This window comes from Sturnira hondurensis, unplaced genomic scaffold (assembly GCF_014824575.4).
Source record: "Sturnira hondurensis isolate 20B ecotype Veracruz unplaced genomic scaffold, ASM1482457v3 Scaffold0000780, whole genome shotgun sequence".
Taxonomy (NCBI): Eukaryota; Metazoa; Chordata; class Mammalia; order Chiroptera; family Phyllostomidae; genus Sturnira; species Sturnira hondurensis.
In genome coordinates, this window is record NW_028073411.1 from 17,050,139 (window position 1) to 17,069,126 (window position 18,988).

Sequence of the window (18,988 nt, forward strand, 5' to 3'; positions counted from 1 at the left end):
TCCCTCTGTCCCTGGCACAGACCGAGGTGCCGAGAGGGGAAGGGACCGTGGCCCTTTCAGTCCACTGGCCTCCTCTCCTTCGGTGTTGGTGTTGTTTGGACGTGTCCCAGCCCCAAATCCTTCGGTATTTCCTAAAACCCGGACATGCTCGTGCCGAAGCGCAGTGCGAGGTCTGGATGACGACCCCCCGCCTCCAGCTGGCCCTGCCACCGGTCCCAGGAACATCTCCGAGGCGGAGGAAACCCTGGGCATGCCGAGCGTGCAGTGCCACGGCTCTGGGCCATGTTTAGAAGGACACAGCCAGTCGTTCTGCAGAAGGGCCCTCCCTCCACGTGGCCACAGCTGGTGACTGCCCACTGTGGCGGCAGGCGTCTGGGGCAGAACCAACCCCCGAGGGCTGTGTCCCTCAGTGCAGCGCAGCGGGCGGCCGCGGTGGCAATGTGCCCACCTGCTGGGGATGTCCTCTTTGACCACTTGGCTGAGGGATGTTGAACGTTCCCGCCTACTGCGAGGTCATTATTCTTCTTTTGTCACCGCTGGGCGGCCTGTGGGAAGACACTGGAGACGGTGTCCCTGTCTCCTTCCGGACTTCGTTCTCTGGACTTGCCATCCGTGTGCGTTCCGTCACCCAGATTGCCCCAGCTTCGGCCTCTTCACACATCCTCGCCATGCTGTGAGCACACCCTGCACTTGGGGCCCACAGGCCTGGCCCGCTCCCCACCCCAGCCCTGGAAGCTGCTGAACTGGGGGATAGTGCTTCACCCCCAGATCTGGAGGCCACCTGCTTTTCCTGATCAGACAGGCTTCGCAGAGTCCCTGTGCGTGCACGGGGTCTCAGGCAGGGCTGGGGGCACAGGGCAGGGCCAGCGGGGGGGGGCCGGGTGGGGGCTCCGGCGGCACATGGGGTGGGGCCGGTGCGCCAAGGTGCTCCAAAGGCACCAATGGGAAGAGAGCAGGAATGGGTGCCCTGTGCTGTCCAGCCCAAGGCCTCCCGGCAGCACCGAGCCCGCAGCCCTGGAGGTCACACGGTCTGTGAGGATCACAGGCTTTGCCCAGCCAGATCCGCCTTGGCCCCAAGGCCCCAGCTACCCACCCCATTTTACAGATGGGTCACTGGAGCAGGGCAGAGACCAAGCACCCTGGCCCAGGTGCGCGCTGGGAGCGGCCTCAGGATAGGGCTGCGGCAGGGGGACAGCAACAGAGGCCTGAGCTGCCATTCAGTTCAAGAGCCCGCCCCTGCTCTGTCCGGGTGTGAGCCCCTCCTCTGAACTTGAACTTAGAACTATCTTGCTTGCCCTCACCAGGCAGTGAGCCACGCCCCCTGGCCTCACTAGACCTGTGTTGCCCCCAGCAACGGACTGGGGCAGCTGGATCTGGACGAAGCTCTGTCCACTCCAGACCCGAGTCACAGGATACTGACCCTGGAGGAGTCCAGACCCTCCTCCCAGACCCCACATATGCAACCTCCTGTGGCAAAAGAGGCTGAGGATGGGATGACATTTAGGGTCTGGAGATGGGGCCATTCTCTGGAGGCAGCAGTCCGGGGGGTGGAAGCCACTGTGGCAGTGGGCCAGGGGCCCGGGGACGCGGGAGCCACCAGGAGCTGGGACAGGCGAGGAGCCCGGAGAAGGAAGAAGCACTGCCCACACCCGATGTCACCTGCCCAGGTGCTGTGCCGCGCTGTTTTCTGAGGCCACCAGGCTTGCGGCAGCTTCTCATAGCCTCCTGTCCTCGCTGGCTTCTGTGACCCTGGAGGAAAGAACTCCAGTGCTTGAGGGGGTGTGGACACACCTCTTTTGTTTCAGAAATAGCCGGGGGGTGGGGCCCGTGTAGGGGACAGAGGCCCGTTGTCCCCTGAGCTACACAGACGTGCCCTGTTATTACAGATGCTGCCCCTTCCCCCGGTGTCTCTCCTCCGACTCCGGCCTCCCGGACCCCTCCCGGCCAGATGGGCACGTACCCGACAGGTAGGCATCCTCCGGCATGATGCTGCCCAGCAGGCGTAAATCAGACGGGGACGTGAACGGGGGACCCCTGGGCCCCTTCCCTCCGTGGGGGAGGAGAAAGCATTTAGGAAACGTGGAGCCCCAGGTCCCGTGCCTGCTTGGTTCCATTGCTGGAGCTGGGCCCAGGCCTCTGCATTCTGTGGGGGCAGAAGCCTGGGATCACCTGCGTGTGCAGCGTGCTTCCCTGAACTGTTTCATCTGCTCAGAAAGGGGCGTGGCTCTAAAAGCCACATGCCCGGAAGGGACACTCTGGGGAGGGTGACAGGGTGGGGGATGTGGTAGAAGCTAGACGAAAGAGCCCCAGACAGAGGAGAAGGGCCCTCTGGGAGGTGGGGGGTGGGGCGTGGATTTCTACAGGGTATGACCAGTGGGTGACCCTGGGCTGTAGTAAGCGTCTGCCCCCACCCCTGGGACCCCACTCCCGACCCCCAACTCTGCGGGACATGGAGACCCTGGTGTCGTCAGCATCTCACCTTTCCCCACCCGCCCCCACTTTCCTTTTCGGTGATCAGTGTCCTCTGCGGAGGATTTCCAGGCAGAGTATTTCCAGTTCGAAAACAGGACCCTGCCCTTCTGCGGGAGTAGGAGGGGCCGCACCTCAGAACCAGTCGAGAAATGCCAGCTTCTTGCAGGGGAGAAGGCCTGACCCCAGATTCTCTCTAGAACCTCTGCCACTGGCCTGCCCCACTGCGGGGGGCGGGGTGGGGGTGGCGGGGGTGTTTGCTCCATGGCCCTCTGCTAGAAGGTTCTAAGACAGACACAAGGCTTGTTCAAAAGGTGGGGGAATCTCTCCCTCCCCCATCCTCTCTCTCTTTCCCTCTCTATACCCCCCAGAGTAGCCCCTGCTCCGGGGACTCAGTGTTGCAGAGGCCTCCTGGAAGGATGGGGTGGGTGCATGGGTGGCATCTGAGCTGAGGTCTGCATCACAGGGCCGCCAGCCAGACCTGGCATTGCCGGGACAGTCCGTGGAATTCACTGTGGAACCCCGGGGCCTATGACAGAGGGAGGCGGGGGTGGCCCGAGCTGGGCTGGGGGAGGAAAGGAGGGGGGTCTGTCTGTGGGGCAAATGCGACAGGTGGGGCGCCCCTGTGTGGGGCTGGGTCTCAGTGACTCAGGACACTTGCGGAAAGCTCACTTGGGGCCGTCCTCTCCTGTGCTGCACCAGGAGTCCCCTTCCTCCACCACTCTGGGATGCAGGCGGCATGCACCTCACTCGCCACAACGGGAGCTGGGCCCAGGGCACAGACCCCTGAGCAGGGTTGGCACTGGCAGTGCCAGGCGTGGGCATCAAACCCGGGTCTGCCAGTGGTACACTGGGGACTCGAGAGGGGGGCAGGCTGCCTGACCTTGGCCTGCCCCCTCCAGACCTGACCTTGCAGCTGCTGGCCGTGCGGAGGAAGAGTGGACTGCCGGACCCCGGTCTGCAGCAGGCCCTGCGGGCCCGGCTCCGCCTCCTGGAGAGCGACAGCGGGGAGGTGGCCCGCACACTGGGGGTGAGCCTGGCTCCTCCAGGGCCTAGGGCACGAGGGGGCCCACGCCTGGGCGAGCACAGAGCTGGGGTCCTCACGTGACCACAGGACAGGGAGGGACTAGGCCAAGCAGACAGGATGGGAGGAGGGCCTGGGAAGCCCAGGCCTTCAAGGGCCAAGGCCATGGGCGGGGAAACTGTCCTCTGATCTCACATTGTGATGGCACCGTGACCTGTCCCCATTTGCTCTTCCGGGTGTCTGGCTCCTAGAATTGCCCGTCACCCTGCAGACCCGCCACACTGGGGCCACCATGTACCCCATGTCACCAATTCCTTTCTGCCTCTGCCTTCCACCAGCCAGGATCACGAAAGTCTCTTCATGGGGAATCAGAAGACTGGTGTGAGCCGATCTTCTCTGATTCTGACAAAGCTCACCCCCTGTCCGCCTCTGCAGGATGGACAGTCTGTCCAGCAGGAGGAGGGGGTTGGGCCTGGAGACCTGCCCTTGGCCAGGGTCCTGGGGTGGGACACACAGCCACCCTGCGACCTTGCAGTCTGACCTTGGCCCCTGCCCTCAGCCTCTGTGAAGCCAGCTTCCTGAGCTGCTTATGGGGGGCTTAGAATTATCACTGAGGGAGCAGGGAGAGAATCCACACACAGCACCCTGAGCTCGGTGCTCAGCAATCGGCCCCTGGGCCACGGATGACCCCAGGCAAGAGCACTGTGGTCCCGAGTGTGGATCTGGGCTGACTGGCCGCTGAGCCATCACTGAGGGTCCGGGAAACAGGAAGGCTGAGGGCAGGCCTGAGCCGGCACAGCACTGGCGGGAGGGGTGGAGGCAGGCAGTGCAGGCAGGGAAGGTATAGGGGTTGCCTGCACATGGCCATCCCGGAGCCCTGGAGGGTGGGACGCATGGTAGGGCACTGGGGACCCAGGGGCTGGTGTGGGGGCTAATGTGGGGGCTGGCGGGGGGGTGGCTTGAGAGCTGGAGGGGCGCAGCCTGGGCTGGGGAGGCCCTGCCCCTGCCAGGACTTTGTCTGATTCCCACTTCTTCCCCCACAAGGAGCTCTCAGCCCGGCTGCTGTCCATCCACAGTGACCAGGACCGCATTGTGGTGACCTTCAAGACTTTCGAGGAAATCTGGAAGTTTTCCACCTACCACGCTCTTGGTAAAGCCGTGCCTCCCAGAAGTCGTGACAAGGACGCCCCTCACTAGACACTGGCCACACGCCAAGCACGTCAGGGCTTTAGGGTAGCTGAGTGCAGGGCAGCCTCTCAGGAGAGCTGCAGGGTCAGCGTGCTCCCCTGTCATTGTCATGTAGGGGCGTGGTACGTGGCGACGCTCCCAACGCTCGTTGCTAGTGCCACCTGCGTGAACGGCTCGGGCCGAGTGTCTGAACTCCTTCCCACGCGCGCCACCCAGCCCTGCCTGACTGGCCCCACTGCCCTAGCACAGGCCGGGAAACTGCTAACTTTGCCTAGAAGCAGCGCTCACTTTCTAGAACATTCCTCGTCCTATGGGGAGGCACCGGCAGGGCCTGCTGGGGACATGTGCTCCTCCTCCCCCTGTCTGAGAGCTGAGGACGTTTGCAATAACAATCAGGGGGACAACCCTTGTGTGCCTGGGGGGCACCCCTCCCACCCATGCACAGGACCTTGTGGGTGGCCCCTGGTCCCTCCCACAGAGGAAAAGACTGAGGGTCCTGGAGGGAGTGGCCTTCCCAATGCACAGAGGGGTCAAATACATGGTCCGCAGTCACTGCCGCTCCCCTTGCAGCTCAGACAGGCGGCTGGCCTGGAGTGGGGACGGCACTGTGAGTCCCAAAGGCAGGGCAGGTGTGTGGTGGGGCCCGGCCAGGCGGGCGTCCCCACCCCCTCCCAGGTCTGAGGTGACCAGGCCGGCCTGCCCTCAGGCTTCACTCATCACTGCCTGGAAAACCTGCTCGTGGACCAGGCCTTCTGGCTGCTGTCGCCTGCTGACGACGAGGAGACGACCATCCAGGTCCACGTGGACGAGGAGGCCCTGAGGCTGACGCACGAGGGCCTCCTGGTCCAGGAAGGTGAGCTCTGCGTGGCCGGCCTCGACCCTGCCAGCCCTGGGCTGTGCTGGGCCCCCTCGGGGTCTCGGGTGGCAAGAGGGCTCTGGAGGTGCTGGCGTGCACGTGGAGACCCGAGGGTGTGGGCAGGCGACCCCGACAGGAACGTGCCCGGGCTTCAGTACAGAGCTGTTAAGGCGGAGGTCCGCTCATAGAGGAACAGCGGGTTTTGCAAGCACCACCCCCACCACGCCCTCTCTGTCCTACCGCGTCCTACCCTGGCCACGGAGAAAGACAGGCGGCCAGCTGCGGTCAAGCTCCCCCAGGGTTATACAGGAAAGGAGGGCCCTTGACCCCTCACAGCACAGAAGGGGAGACTAAGGCCCCGAGGGTTTTCAGCCAAGCCGGGCTCCCAGGGGAACTCCAAGCAGAGCCAGGGCGCAGCCCCCGTCCAGTCTCCTAGTGGGGCCCTCTGGGGCTCTGGGGTCCGGGCAGCTGGTGTCTGTGGGTGAAGACACCGAGGCTGGAGTATCCTGTGGGTGCCGCCCCTACACGGGCCCCTGAAGGGCAGACAGGTGGTCCCACTGCAAAGTTATTAGCTGCCTCTGTGACCAGCCACCCCAAGTGACCACCCTCTGCTGCTTTGAAGGGCCTTTCTTTGTCCAGTGTCCTGACCTCTACGTGAGAGCCACAACTGTGCCCCAGGGTGCAGAGAGGGGCCCCCAGCCCCTCAGGTGGGCTTCAGGGGCTCCCCTGGGAGAGGCAGCCCTGGCAGCCGGCTCTTCGGTCCCCAGTACACCCACCGAGGCGGCGGCCACGTCTGCAGGGGAACCTTTGATTCCGTTTCATCAGTAGGTACCGACCTTTGTTCATCTGCTTCCTACTGTGTGGCCTCCAGGAGGCACCCCTAGGCCAACGGGGTAGGGATGGGGGCAGGGCAGAGAACCAGGTGAGCCCTCACAGACCCCCGTGCCCCCTCCTGCTGCATCCCGGTCACCTGCATCGCAGGAGACAGGGCACTGACAGTCTCCAACTGGCTGGTGCTGGGCTGCAGGCCCCAGATGTGCTGGCAGGGCTCCCGCGTCAGAGTCTGGCCGGTTCTGGAAAGTGTTGAGGGAGCTGCACACTCGTGTGCCCACAGCAGGGGAGCACGCAAGCGTCTAAAACGTCACCCAGGGTGGAGGGACCCGGGGGAGGCCAGGACACATCTCCTGGAAGCTCCTGCTCCCATGCTGTGGGCACACTGAGGGGTATGAACTTGGCTTGGAGCTTCCCGGCAGCCAAAGCAAAGAGAGACAGTTGATCTCCTGATGTTCAGTGTCTCAGAAATAACAGGCTGCGGCCGATGTCAAGGGCCACCCCCAGGGACCTGGGCCTGGGGGAAGAGAAGGAGGCTGGGCTGGGGAGCTGGCAAGGCCCTGGGGGTGGGGCCAAGACCGTACACCTGGGCAGGGTCTTGCGCGAGAGTGTGTGGCAGGGACAGGCGTAGGACCTGTAGGAGGAGTCACCGGGGGGCTGCTGACTCACCCAGGCTCGGCACAGCCTCAGTCTGCCCCGCCCCTGAAGCCCTACAGCCAGGCCCTCCCTCTCCCCTCTCCAGGTGGGCTCTCCGGGTCCCCTGGGACCCCTTCGAGGACTCTGTGGGTGGACCTGTGACGCCGGACAGCCAGCAGATGGGTAAATGTTTCCACTGGCTTTTCTCTCCTGGGAAAAAGACGGGTACGGAGGGGCAGGCACCAGTATTCTGGAAGCTTCTGCGCTCACCTGATGCTCCCCAAGCCAGAAAACATAGCTAGAACCCTGTCCAGTTCCCAAGGCGATGACCGAGGTGCAGAGAGGCCAGTGGGCTGTCGCTGGCTCACACCACTGTCACCGCAAGGCTGGGCCGGGGCCTGTTCACTCTGCCTCTAAGTGTGGTTCCACGGCTCACGATCGGCATGCTGGGGGTCCCTGGGGCAGGGGGGCTGGAACTGGGTGGGCCGTGGCCGCTGCAGCAGTACTGACAGAGGGTGCTGGGGCCGGGTCTTCTTTCGAGAAGCCAGTGCGGCTGGGACCCTGGGCTCCTGGTCCAGTGCTTTTTGCTCCGCCCTGTCTGGCTAGTGTTTGGGTGGCTGACGGCCCTGTTACACGGACATGAGCCCGGCCCCATGGGAAGAGAAATGGGAGGAACCCATGTTTATAATTGCTTGCGCCTTGGGTGGGGTGGGCGGAGGGAGGGGCCCCGGCCCCAGTGAACAAACGTCTCTGGCCCTCAGTTCCTCACCCTCAGTGTGGGGACCCCGTGGATGTCCAGCCCCTCGTGTGCGGTGGCCAAGCTTCTCTGCAACGCCGGACAGGTGCTGCATGTCCCTGCTGAGGGCCGCCATCCGCCCCCTAGCACCCAGCGCTGACCACGTGCCCTGCCCCTGCAGCTGTGGGCCTGGCCTCCGCAGTGGCCGACTGCCAGGGCTCGGGGCCTGAAGAGATGACCTTCCGAAGTGGCGACCTCATCGAGATCCTGGGTGCCCAGCTGCCCGGCCTGCCCTGGCTCCTGGGCCGGCACGTGTCCTCGGGCCAGGTCGGGTTTGTGCGGACGAGTCTCCTCCGTGTGCAGGGCCACCTGTCTGAGTGAGTGGCTGAGGCCCCGCCCCTTTCTGAGCCCGCCCCACCCCCGTGGGAACCTGCTACTGTGCACCTGCTTCCCAGGTGACAGTCCTGGACTCGGGCCCAGACTACACCTCCCGAGCCTGCTCCAGGCCGCAGCCCCAGGGCTGGAGCGGCTCCTCCTGGGCTGGGCCCCTGCGTCCTTGCTCCCGGGCCCTTCTCTGAATCCCAGAGATGTCCTGGGCACACCAGAGTCCGGCACTGTCACGACACAGCACCTGCAGCTCGGGGGCCACACCACAGACTCCCCTTCTCTCTTGTCACCTGCACGTTCCTGTTGCCTGACCCTCAACAGCAGTGGGGTTCTCAGGAGAGGGGTCAGCAAGTTCCGCTCAGGGGGAATTTCGTTCCCCGGACTTGACCTTTCTTTGCCAAGACTTGGGCCAGGAAGTCCAGAGAAAGTGGCTTGGAAGAGACCTTTTAGGTGGGTCCTGGGCCCGTCCCCACCACCCTCGGGTCTCACCTCTACCATCCAGCCCTGGCATCCTATCTCACGCCTGCTGGCACCGGGGGAGACTAGCTCCTTCCAGAGCAGGACCCAGGGGCCCCTTTGGCTTCGCGATGCATCCCAAGGTCTTCCTGCTCCCTCACGGCGGTGCCTGCCGGCTCCCTTTGCCCGTCTGTCAGGAGCAGCCCAAACCTGGCTGGGCCCAGTGCTGAGAGCAGCAGCCAGACCAGCGTTTCCCGAAGCGTGTTCCCTCCCCTCCCCTCCCCGACCTGGGCACGCCTCACAGACCTCGCCTCACACGAGCGGGGCAGGGCCCTGCATGTGTCCTGTGGGCCACCGCCCTCAAGGCGGGCGCCAGGGTGTCAGAAGCACTTCTTTTCCCGTGGGGGTGTGTTTCCACACCAATCCGACCCCAGCCCTGCAGCTGGCATTCTCTGGAATGCTGTCTGGGGACCCTGTGTAGTGTCCCCACCATCTCCAGGGAGGCCACCTGGCTTAAACAGGCCCTGAACTTAACAAGTGTCTGAGCTAGAGGCCCTGGGTGGGGGCTGAGCAGTCTGTCCCCGGCCCTTACCCCAGAAGGGCGAGGGGCCCAGGGCCGCTCCTCCCATCTTACAGAAGGAGACCCTGCCACCTTCCCTCACTGGCTCCACGAATGGCCACTGTAACTGCTCAGTTCCCAGCCCCACGCTTCGCCCTCCATCCAAGGAGCCCCCTGGCAGCTCCTGTCCTGCTCCCACACTGTCCGGGCCTCGGGCAGCGGTCTCACTAGGAGCACACAGTGTCCGTGTGCCCTTCGCCCCGGCCACCCAACGCCCAGTTAGGACACTCTCTGTCTCTTCTTTCTCCTAGAGTTTTCTGAGCGCATTGAGGGTGAGTGGCAAACACGATGCCCTTTACCCCTAAATAGTGCAGCATCTCCCCAAACCAGGCCCCCGGCTCGCAGAGCCTCAGTGCCAGGGCAGAGGCAGGAGATCATCCGCGACACGTGCCACCACCTGTGGGACTGGTTTCCCCTGCTGGTGTCCTCTGAAGCCGGAGGGAGCTCCAGAACCCCCACCCCCAGCCGCCCTGTCTCCTTAGCCTTGTCCCCTCCACCCGAAGCAGTTCCCTGTCGCTCCTGTCCTTTATGACACTGACATTTTCTCCACATTTATCTTGTTGAATGTCCCACAAGCTACTCCGTCTATGACCTTGAAACAGCTTCCCCCAGGTTTCAGAGTGCAGTCTCACGTCCTGCGGATGCTGCAGTCCAGGAGTGGCCTCCTCCTTCCCTCCGTCCCCCGTCCTTCCTCCCCCGACCTCACGGAGCCCACGTGTGTTTGTGCCGGGTGCTGTGGGATGCACCGAGGGGCGTGTGTGAGGAGTGTGCTGTGTGTGGGGCCCGTCTGCCCGCGCCGTCCCTGCCGGCCTCCCGGGGAAGGGGCATTTGGGGTGGGGCTTTGTGGGCTGCCCAGGAGCCCCTTTCCACGGCCACCGTGGCTGCTTCGTCTGTCACAGCCGGTTGTGCTCTTGGGCACCTGCCTCTGGTCCAACAAGGCGCCCTCGAAGGCAGTGTCTGTCCTGTGTTCGTTGGTCACCCCAGGGTTCTTGTGCCGGCAGGGAGCAGGGACAGTCTGTAAAGGGAGGGAGCGGGGACAGGTCCTCCAGGGCGACCATCGCTTCGGAAACTGGGATCTCAGACGGAGCGCTTCCCCCTCCCCAGGCTGGACAGCGCAGTCTTCCTCAGCGAGGAGGAACGGGCCTTCTTCAGCGAGGCGGGCCGCTTCTCCGAGGAGGACGCCAGGCAGCTGCTGAGGAGGCTGTCGGGCGCGGACACCTGTTCGGTGTACAGCCTGGGTGCGTGCGTGAGTACGGGGCGGGTGGGTGTGCTCGCGCTGGGGCCTGGCCACCGGGGTTGGGCAGCTCCCACGTCACCTCGCCCCGCACTTGGGGTCCCCAAGGGCCACAGGGTGAAGCACTCACAAAGGAAGAGTGCTACCAACAATGAGAAGGAACAGAACAGAGGGGACGGTGCCAGAGCACCCCACTCGTCACTGCTCTGGTCCTGGGGGTGGGAACGTACAGCTTCCTGCCTCGCCCCACGGGAGGGAGGTAAACCCACGTGGGTGCCCACACCACGTATATATGTACACACACAGACACAGATACACACGTCCACAGCCATGCACACGCACATACACGCCTATACATGCACACCTCCGCCTGCTTGCTGACCTTGTCTGCCAGGATTGGGGTGAATTCCCTGGATCGCACAGTTCTCTCTCTCTCTAAACGGGCGCACTTGCACTTGACCTCAGAGTAGCAAGGCTGGGCCAGGCCTGCCGTGTCTTCTCCTCCCTAGGAAGCCCCACTGAGACCCGCGCTCGGGGGCCAGCCTCTCTCTGCCGGATGCCTCCCCGCTCTCACACAACCTTCCACAGTTCCTTCCTCGTGGACTCCCTCGGCAGCCCAGCGAGTGCTGGGGCAGCCTGCTTTAGGGGGTGGACACGGAGGCTTGGGGGGCACTGTCAGAGCATCCTGCTCCTGGGAGAGCCCATGGTGTCCAGGGCAGCCCATCCCCAGAGGGGCAGCAGCGGCGGCCATAGCCTCTCGTGTGGGGTGGCGGATAGGCGGGGGTGGGGGTGGGCAGACCCTGGAAGGTGTAGCTTCTTGGCCCCTCAGCAGTGGCCCCAGAGCCCATGCCTGTCATGGGCACTGGATTGCTGGGGTCCCCCCTCTGCCCGACACAGTCCCGGACCCAGAGGGCACTGGCTGGTAGCTGACACGTCTCTTCTCTCCCTCTCCAGACACGCTAGGAGAAGCCGAGGCCGAGCAGCCAGAACGACAAGGTGCGTCCTCCCCACACGGCACAGACTCCTCGGGCCTCCGGGCTGGGCCTCGGGGGGCAGCGCCAGGCAGAGGCCCAGAGCCGGCCACCCATGGGTGTCGGCACAGGCCTCCCTAGTCCACAGGGGGTGCTGGCGGGGGAGGAGCCCCGGCCTGCAGGCCGGATGAGGGGAAGGTGAAGCGCCCTCTGCCACGGCAGCGGGCCCCATCAAACATGCCTTGTCCCCCGGCCCTGTCCCCAGGTAAGCTGGGCACACACTCATAGTCTGGGCCCAGGCCCAGCCCTGGGTTTCTCCGCACAAGCCAGAGCAGCTGAAAATCCCAGCATTCTCTGCGTCAAAGGGCAAACAGGCTCTGAACTTGGAGCCCCACATTGGAGACGCCCCTGGGGGGTCCACTCCTTCCCCTGAGGATTTGGTCCTGGGAGAACCCCTCCTTCTCCCTCCCAGACCCCATCTACCCTCAGCAGAGGGCCTCACGCCTGGCAGGCCCCAGGGCCCGCATGCCCGGGGACCCATCTGCTGCGTGGGACGTGGGTGTGTTCTCAGCAAGTCCAATGCGCAGTCAAGTCCAACTTGCCACTATGTAGTTTTTTATTCCTGGACTTTACGGACTAACAAGAGCACAGTTATTTTTGAACAGTGTTTTACGAGAATTTGAAACAGAAGAGTCTTTGCCGGTTCTTTCCTCCAAACAAATTCCCCTGAAAGCCGGTGTTTTCCCAGCAGGAAGTAGGGCGTGTGTGCTCCACAAGGCCGGGCAGCGCTCTGGGTCTGCTGCTTTCCAAAGCCAACAGCCAGGGCAGGCGGTGTGGGTAGCCCTGCATCCCCAGATTCTCCGTCTCTTGCCCTTTTTTCTTTTTAACCCTTTCATGACTGTGGACCTCCAAGTCTCAAACCAGCCGAGCTGAGGGGTTTGGGAGCCGTTCCCAACCTTCCCTGTGGGAAACAGCCCCATGCTAGAGAGGGGCCTTCCTGCATTGTGGCCGCTTGTCAAGTCTGTGGGGTGGCTCTTGAGCTCAGGCTGGTCCACCCCTTCCCCTGATTGGCTCTTGATGGTGTCACTGGGATGCCTGCACCTGACTGGAGGCCCCAGGTGCTGACACAGCCACACGTGGGCAGTAGCGGCACTGATAGATGTCTTGTTAGATGGCTTGGAATCTTTCCAAAGGGAGAAGGGGTCTCCCAGGGGTCACGGAGCTAAGTCACCAGTCTCCAGAAACTGCTCTCACACAGGAAGAATAAGAAGAGGAGACCACTTGGATGCTTGGCCAAACTGACCTGCGTTCCTCCTGTAACCATATGATTAAGCCCCCACTGTGTGCTGGGCTCCCACTGTGTGCCGGCCTCCCAGTGGGTGCTGGGCATTCCCTGGGAAGGCAGTGTTTGCAAAGTGCTGCCACAGGGACAGTGTGCCTGGGGAGGGATGTCCCTTCTCCACCCTGCACTCAGATGAGACTCTAATCCATCTGGGGGTTTTGTTGACTTGCAGAAATGCCTCTGCTTGGCCTGCACCCAGAGCCACGTGAGACCCTGCAGAAGGTGAAGAATGTTCTAGAACAACAAAAGTCCTGCCCCAGCTGCCCTGAGGAGCCAGCGTCTTGGGGTCTCCACACTGTGTCCAGTGGTGTGAGCTCACCAGATGCCGAGGAGCCCTCCTTCTGCCTGGACGCTGAGGACGCCTGGGCTGACCCGGAGGCCCTGGGCTCGCTGCTACGGTTCCTGGACGCTCCCGGGTATGAGACCTGCTTCCGGGGCCTGTACGACCTCTCCCTGCCGGCACTGAGCACCATGTTCCGTGGCTTCACCGACGAGGAGGAGCTGGCCGGGCACCTGGCGCAGGCCCGGGGAGTGGCCAAGAAGGCAGACTTCCCCGTGGCCCTGGCCAGGCTCTGCTTCCTCCTGGGGCGGCTCTGCGTGCGGAGGCTCAAGCTGTCCCAGGCCCGAGTGTACTTCGAGGAAGCGCTGGGCGCCCTGGGGGGCCACTTCGGCGACCTCTTCCTGGTGGTGGCCCTGTACGCCAACCTGGCCACCGTCCACCTGAAGCAGAAGAACAGGGAGAAGTGTGGGCAGTTGGTGCCCAGAGCCGCCGCCCTGCTCATGGGGACAGCCAGCCACGTCTGCAGCACTGGGGCAGAGGCGGAGCTCCTGAGACACGCCCTGCGCAGGGCCATCGGCGGCCGCAGTCCACAGGCTGAGGCCCGGGCCTGCTTCCTGCTGGCCCAGCACCATGTGACCCTAAAGCAGCCCGAGGCAGCCCTGCCCTTCCTGGAGAGACTGCTGCTCCTGCATGGGGCCTGGGGGGCCCCGGAGGCCCTGTGGCCGGCAGACGGCTACCTGCTGCTGGCAGACATCTACAGCCGCAAGTGCCTGCCCCACCTGGCCCTGAGCTGCGTCAGGGTGGCCTCGCTGCGGACGCAGGGCTCGCTGGCCAGCTCACTCAGGAGCGTGGACCTGGTCCTGCGGAACACCCCCCAGCTGCCCCACCTCCCCGCCCAGATCGCTCACTACCTCAGGCAGGCACTGGCCGCCCCAGCCTCAAGCACAGGGCTGGCCCACCGCGGCAGCCTCTGCGCCAGCCTCGCCCGGCTGCACAGCCACCACGGGCAGCACGGCAGGGCCATCTCTGCCATGCTGCAGGCCGTGGAGGCCGATGCCCAGGCGGGCGGCAGCCTGCTCGTGGACCACCTGGTGACCCTCGCCCGGCTGCACGTGCTTCACAGGCAGAACTCGGTGGCCCTGCACATCCTGGAGTCTGTCCTGGACGCAGCGGTAGCCAGTGCGGACCAGCAGGGCGCGATTGCCAACATGGCAGCCATCGCCCTGAAGAGGATGGGCAGGACCCGGCAGGCAGCCGAGGGCTACTACCGTGCCCTGCGTGTCGCCAAGGGCCGGGGCCAGCCGCGGAACCAGGCGGTGGTCCTGGCCAACTTCGGGGCACTCTGCCTGCAGGCTGGGGCCAGCAGGCTGGCCCAGCACTACCTCCAGGAGGCCGTGTGGCTCTTTTCACGGCTGCCCGGCAGGGAGTGTGGCCGGGACTTCACCCAGGTGCTCCTGCAGCTGGGGCAGCTGCATACCCGCCAGGCCCTCACCCAGCAGGGCAGGTGCTACTACGAGTGGGCCTTTCTGGTCGCCGTGGAGACGGACCACGTGGAGAGTAAGTGCCGCCCAGCCCATGCTGGCCTCCTGGAAGGTGGACAGGTGTGCTTCTCACATCCTCTCAGAGTGCACCTGGGGCTGCGACTCACCGCAGGGGGCGGTGCTTCCCCACCCCTGAGAACGCTTCGGGGAGGAAGCTGCTGCTGCCTGCACCTGCTGGAGGGTGTTCCCACACTGGACCAGGCGCCACCGAGGGGCCACCAACCTGGCTTGGTCTGCCTGGGGCTTCCTGCCCTGAGCTCCGGAAGCCCCATGGCCTGGGGAATTCCCACAGGCAGGGGCAGATGGGGGAGGGTCACCCTGGATGTAGCCCAGGCCGGGTGGGGGGCCGAGCAGAGACCTCAGTGGGCCCTGAACACGTGGGCGACTTAGCAGGGGCATCCTCTGAGCCTCCAGCAGCACCTCGTACCAGACACCTCCCGAGGGGCATTAGCTCTACAAACAGCCCCTGGTGAGTGAGTGCACCAGGCTCTGGGCAGGGCCCCTGCAGACAGGCCCTGGGCAGCTCTAGTGGGGAAGAGGCCCAGGTCACAAAACCTCAAAGTGGGTCCTCAGTATGGGGATGGGCAGCTCCTGGCCCCAACTCATGGGTCAGGGAAGCCTGTTTTGTGTGGCACCTGAGGATTAAGGAGGGTTTAACCCGGGTGCTGGCAGAAGGTGCAGCTCATGCAAAGGCCCTGGGGTACATGAGCTGGGCCAGGCACTGAGGTAGTAGGAACCTCGACTGAGGCAGAGCAAGGATAGGAGAGCCCAGGCTGTGGTTCAGCACTTTCCCTGAGAGCACTGGGGAGCACTCACTGAGGCTGGCAGGGCCCCCCGGAACCTCCAGGAAGAACCACGAGCCGAGCCAGGGGACTGGGGACATGTGGCCTCAGGCAGGTGCGGGCCAGTGGCCCCATGGGCCCCTCAGGGCACTCAGGGATCAGAGTTGGAAGTGAGAAGCTGGGGGACCTGGGGGATCATGTTGTTCCCCACCGCCACCCCTGTATTGAATAGCAAGGAGACAAGGGCTGAGTGATACCCAGGGTCACCCGGTGCTGTTCCAGGCCATGGTTTAGGCTGCTTCAGTCATTGACGTCCTCTTAGGCATTTGTCCCCCCTCTCCGGTCGTATGATGAGCCTGCGTGCGCGACGCACAGAGGTCTGTCCTCACCCTTCCTTTCCGTGAGGCCGTGACCCCGGTGACAGTTAAAGCCTGACCTCCGCAGTCCCCGCCCCTCTTTCCCCCTCGGTCAGTCTAGCCAGAGAGTTGTTCCTGTTGTTTATTTTGTCAAAGAACCAGTTCTTGGTTTCACCAATTTTTCAGTTTTTCTATTGTCTATTTTTTAAATTATGTCCTTGAATCTTTAAAAAACTTTTTATATTCATCAATGTGAAAGAGAGAAAGAAACACTTATTCATTGTTCCACTTATTCATGCATTCATTGGTCGGTTCCTGTATGTGTCCTGACCGGGGATCCAACCTGGGATTTTGGCGTATCAGGACGATGCTCTAACCAAGTGAGCCACCCGGCCAGGGCTATGGACCATTTTTACAGACAAAACTCTCAACTGGCCCCAGGCTTTCAGACGAGGCAACTAAAGCTGTGGTTGGGAGCCTGGCATCTGGATGGAGCATCAGTTCTGGAATGCCGAAACAGGACTGGCATCCCCTCCCCCGTGTGTGGGGCTCGACCTGGGGCTCAGACGGCGCCCCTGCTCTGTAAGAATGCTGGCGTCCAGCCTCATCAGCTCGGCATGACCAGCTGTCCTGGCCGGGGGAGCTCTGTGAAGCAGGAGCAGGCATGTTGCTGGGAGAGCCTGGCCAGGACCGCAGGCTCGGGGCTCATCAAAACAGCTGTGTGGTCTCTCTAGCACCCCTAGTGTGGCTGGCCTGGCCCTGGCCAGACCTCAGACAGATTCCTCAGCTTGTCTGGGCTCAGGTTCCCAGCCTGCCAGGACCCCAGCTCACAGAGGTGTGGGAGAGGCAGGCACACAGCAGGGCCCTTATGTTGCTGTGATGAATGACCTCCACCTCTTCCCTGTGTCTGCCCCGCCCAGGCCAGCTGCGTGCAGTCCAGCGGCTGTGTCACTTCTACAGTGTGACCAAGCCCAGGGCGGCCCAGTGTGTCGTCTACCACGAGTTCCAGCTCACACTGGCCCGGAGGGTGGCCGACAAGGCGCTGGAGGGGAAGCTCCTGGAGACCATCAGCCAGCTCTACCTGTCCCTGGGCACTGAACGGTGAGGCCTGGCTCTGCGAAGTGAGGGGGGGGCAGCGAGGATGCTGGGCCAGCCTCCCGGGTCCCTGGTGCCAGACAAGCTCCAAGTGGCAGGCCTGGGGTCATATGGATTGATGATGATGCAGGTGTCCCCTGTCACCTGTCCTCGGTCTCTGCTTGCACCCCTCCTGGGGTAGGCTGAGCATCTCCTGGGCTGTTCTTTCTGCCTCGGTAGCTTCTTTAAGCTGACGTCTGCCTGCCCTGCGCCTGCTCGCACTGGCCCAGTGCAGATGTGAGGACAACAGCCACTTCTGTTTAGAGGGGTCTTGTGCACAGAAGCACAGAAGCTGGCTGCCCCATCGGCTTCCCCTAGGGCAGGGCTTCAAGGTCACGTGTCCCTTGTGAAGCCCACACTGGGCTTCCTGACCAGGTAGGGTGACGGGAAGCTGGAGCCACACAGCCCACAGGGCCTGGCAAAGCCCTTCCATGTGGGGACTCTCGGAGAGAGGGAGGATCCCAGCTTCCTAGGGCCCAGTGGGGCCAGTCCTGGGCCTCGGTTTCACAGCAGGGCCCATGGGCCAGTGCCCTGGACCCATGCTTCTCAAAGGGGGGTCCCCAGACCGGCAGCATGCGCATCCCTGGGGAGCGTGCCGGAAGTGCATGCTCCTGGCCCTACCCCCGAGTTTGCAGCGTGGGAGCAGTGCCCCACCTCCTGTGATTACAGCTTGTGGGTGACTGTGGCTCCCTCCAGTCCAAGCCTTGGGCCCAGATGATCTCTGGATTCCTCCCAGTGCTCTGTTTCCTGCTGCACCCAGACAGGTCGGGCGCCTGTGGGCGGGAGGTGGGCGGAGACTGAGCAGCATGCCCCTCCCAGACACATGGCTAATGTTTCCCTCCAAGGAGCCTCCTTCATCTTTGCCAGATGTGCCCCGCAGCCTGCGTGCTCTGTGCTCTCCCTCAGCCTGGGCGGAGCAGGGCCCGTCCCCACTCGTCACCAGCACTGGCCCAGCCCTTGGAAGAGCCCAGTTCCCTCCCACGTGGCAGCCAGCCTGGGGGTGCTGGTTCTGACCCCTGTGTTAAATTCCAGGGCCTACAAGTCAGCACTGGACTACACCAAGCGCAGTCTGGGAATATTCATTGACCTCCAGGAGAAGGAGAAGGAGGCATATGCCTGGCTGCAGGCTGGGAAAATCTACTACCTCCTCCAGCAGAACGAGCTGGTGGACCTGTACATCCAGGTGCGGGGGACTGGCGCACCTGTACATCCAGGTGCGGGGGGCTGGCACACCTGCACACCCAGGTGCGGGGAACTGGTGCACTTGTACATCCAGGTGTGGGGGACTGAGGCACCTGCACACCCAGGTGTGGGGAACTGGTGCACTTGTACATCCAGGTGTGGGGGACTGATGCACCTGCACATCCAGGTTCAGGGAACTGGTGGACTTGTACATCCAGGTGTGGGGGACTGGTGCACCATACACCCAGCTGTGAGTGTGGGTGCATGAACACTCACTCAGTCATCCCTAAGCTACTGTTGAGCTGCGTGCCAGATGCCCGTGCTACCTGCCCGTTTTCCCTAGACCCTGCCCCTCCCCCTAGCATCTTCCACAGAAGTCTCAGCTCCTGGGGGCGAGAGGCATGTGCCCTCACAGATGCCCCCACCATGCTGGTACACAGCAAAAGCTCCACACGTGTGTGCAGTGTGCCCACGGCTGGCTCCCGCATCATGTGGCATGCCTCTTTTAAACATGATGTGACTTGGGACAAACTGGGAGGCTCACGGTCCTTGTAAGTTGTTTCCTTTCCGAGTAGCAGCTTGATACCTCTTCCGGGCCAGGGGCTAAGGCTCCCAGGTCCTCAGTTTCCGGCTGAGGCTCCTTGAACAGGGCTGGCTCAGGGCCCCAGGACTGCAGCAGGATGGGGGGGTTCAGAAAAGAACTGGAGGGTGTGCTTTTGTCCGCCTGAGGTCACTGAGGCTGGCTCGAGTTGCAGCGAGTGGGGTCCCATGGGGGCAGCAGGGCTCACAGGCGCAGAGGCCCAGAGGTGCATGGGAGGGTGGCAAGTCCGGGACTGCCTGCAGCGGGGTATGGCTGGATTGCCAGCGGGGGCTGGTCCTCTCATTTCCCCAGCAGCACTTACTGAGTACCCACTATGTGCCAGGCACTGTGCCAGGCCCCAGACGCAGCAGAGAGGCCAAGAGC

General features: G+C 63.4%; 1 protein-coding gene across 5 annotated transcripts in view; it reads left to right on the plus strand.

Moving 5' to 3' along the window:
* The window catches only part of SH3TC1 (SH3 domain and tetratricopeptide repeats 1), a 37,166-nt gene that overhangs the window by 13,160 nt on the left and 5,018 nt on the right, over positions 1–18,988 (plus strand). For 4 of the 5 annotated variants that reach the window (XM_037046414.1, XM_037046423.1, XM_037046431.1 and 1 more), the window contains exons 3-14: positions 1,887–1,967; positions 3,372–3,499; positions 4,538–4,643; positions 5,388–5,534; positions 6,160–6,361; positions 7,111–7,187; positions 7,922–8,117; positions 10,307–10,440; positions 11,391–11,432; positions 12,922–14,586; positions 16,629–16,809; positions 17,875–18,025. In XM_037046414.1, the coding sequence (XP_036902309.1) occupies positions 1,887–1,967; positions 3,372–3,499; positions 4,538–4,643; positions 5,388–5,534; positions 6,160–6,361; positions 7,111–7,187; positions 7,922–8,117; positions 10,307–10,440; positions 11,391–11,432; positions 12,922–14,586; positions 16,629–16,809; positions 17,875–18,025 (3,110 nt within the window). Of the gene's footprint in view, positions 1–1,551; positions 1,780–1,886; positions 1,968–3,371; positions 3,500–4,537; positions 4,644–5,387; positions 5,535–6,159; positions 6,362–7,110; positions 7,188–7,921; positions 8,118–10,306; positions 10,441–11,390; positions 11,433–12,921; positions 14,587–16,628; positions 16,810–17,874; positions 18,026–18,988 lie in introns of those variants that run through there. The other variant, XM_037046449.1, reaches the window with a different exon arrangement.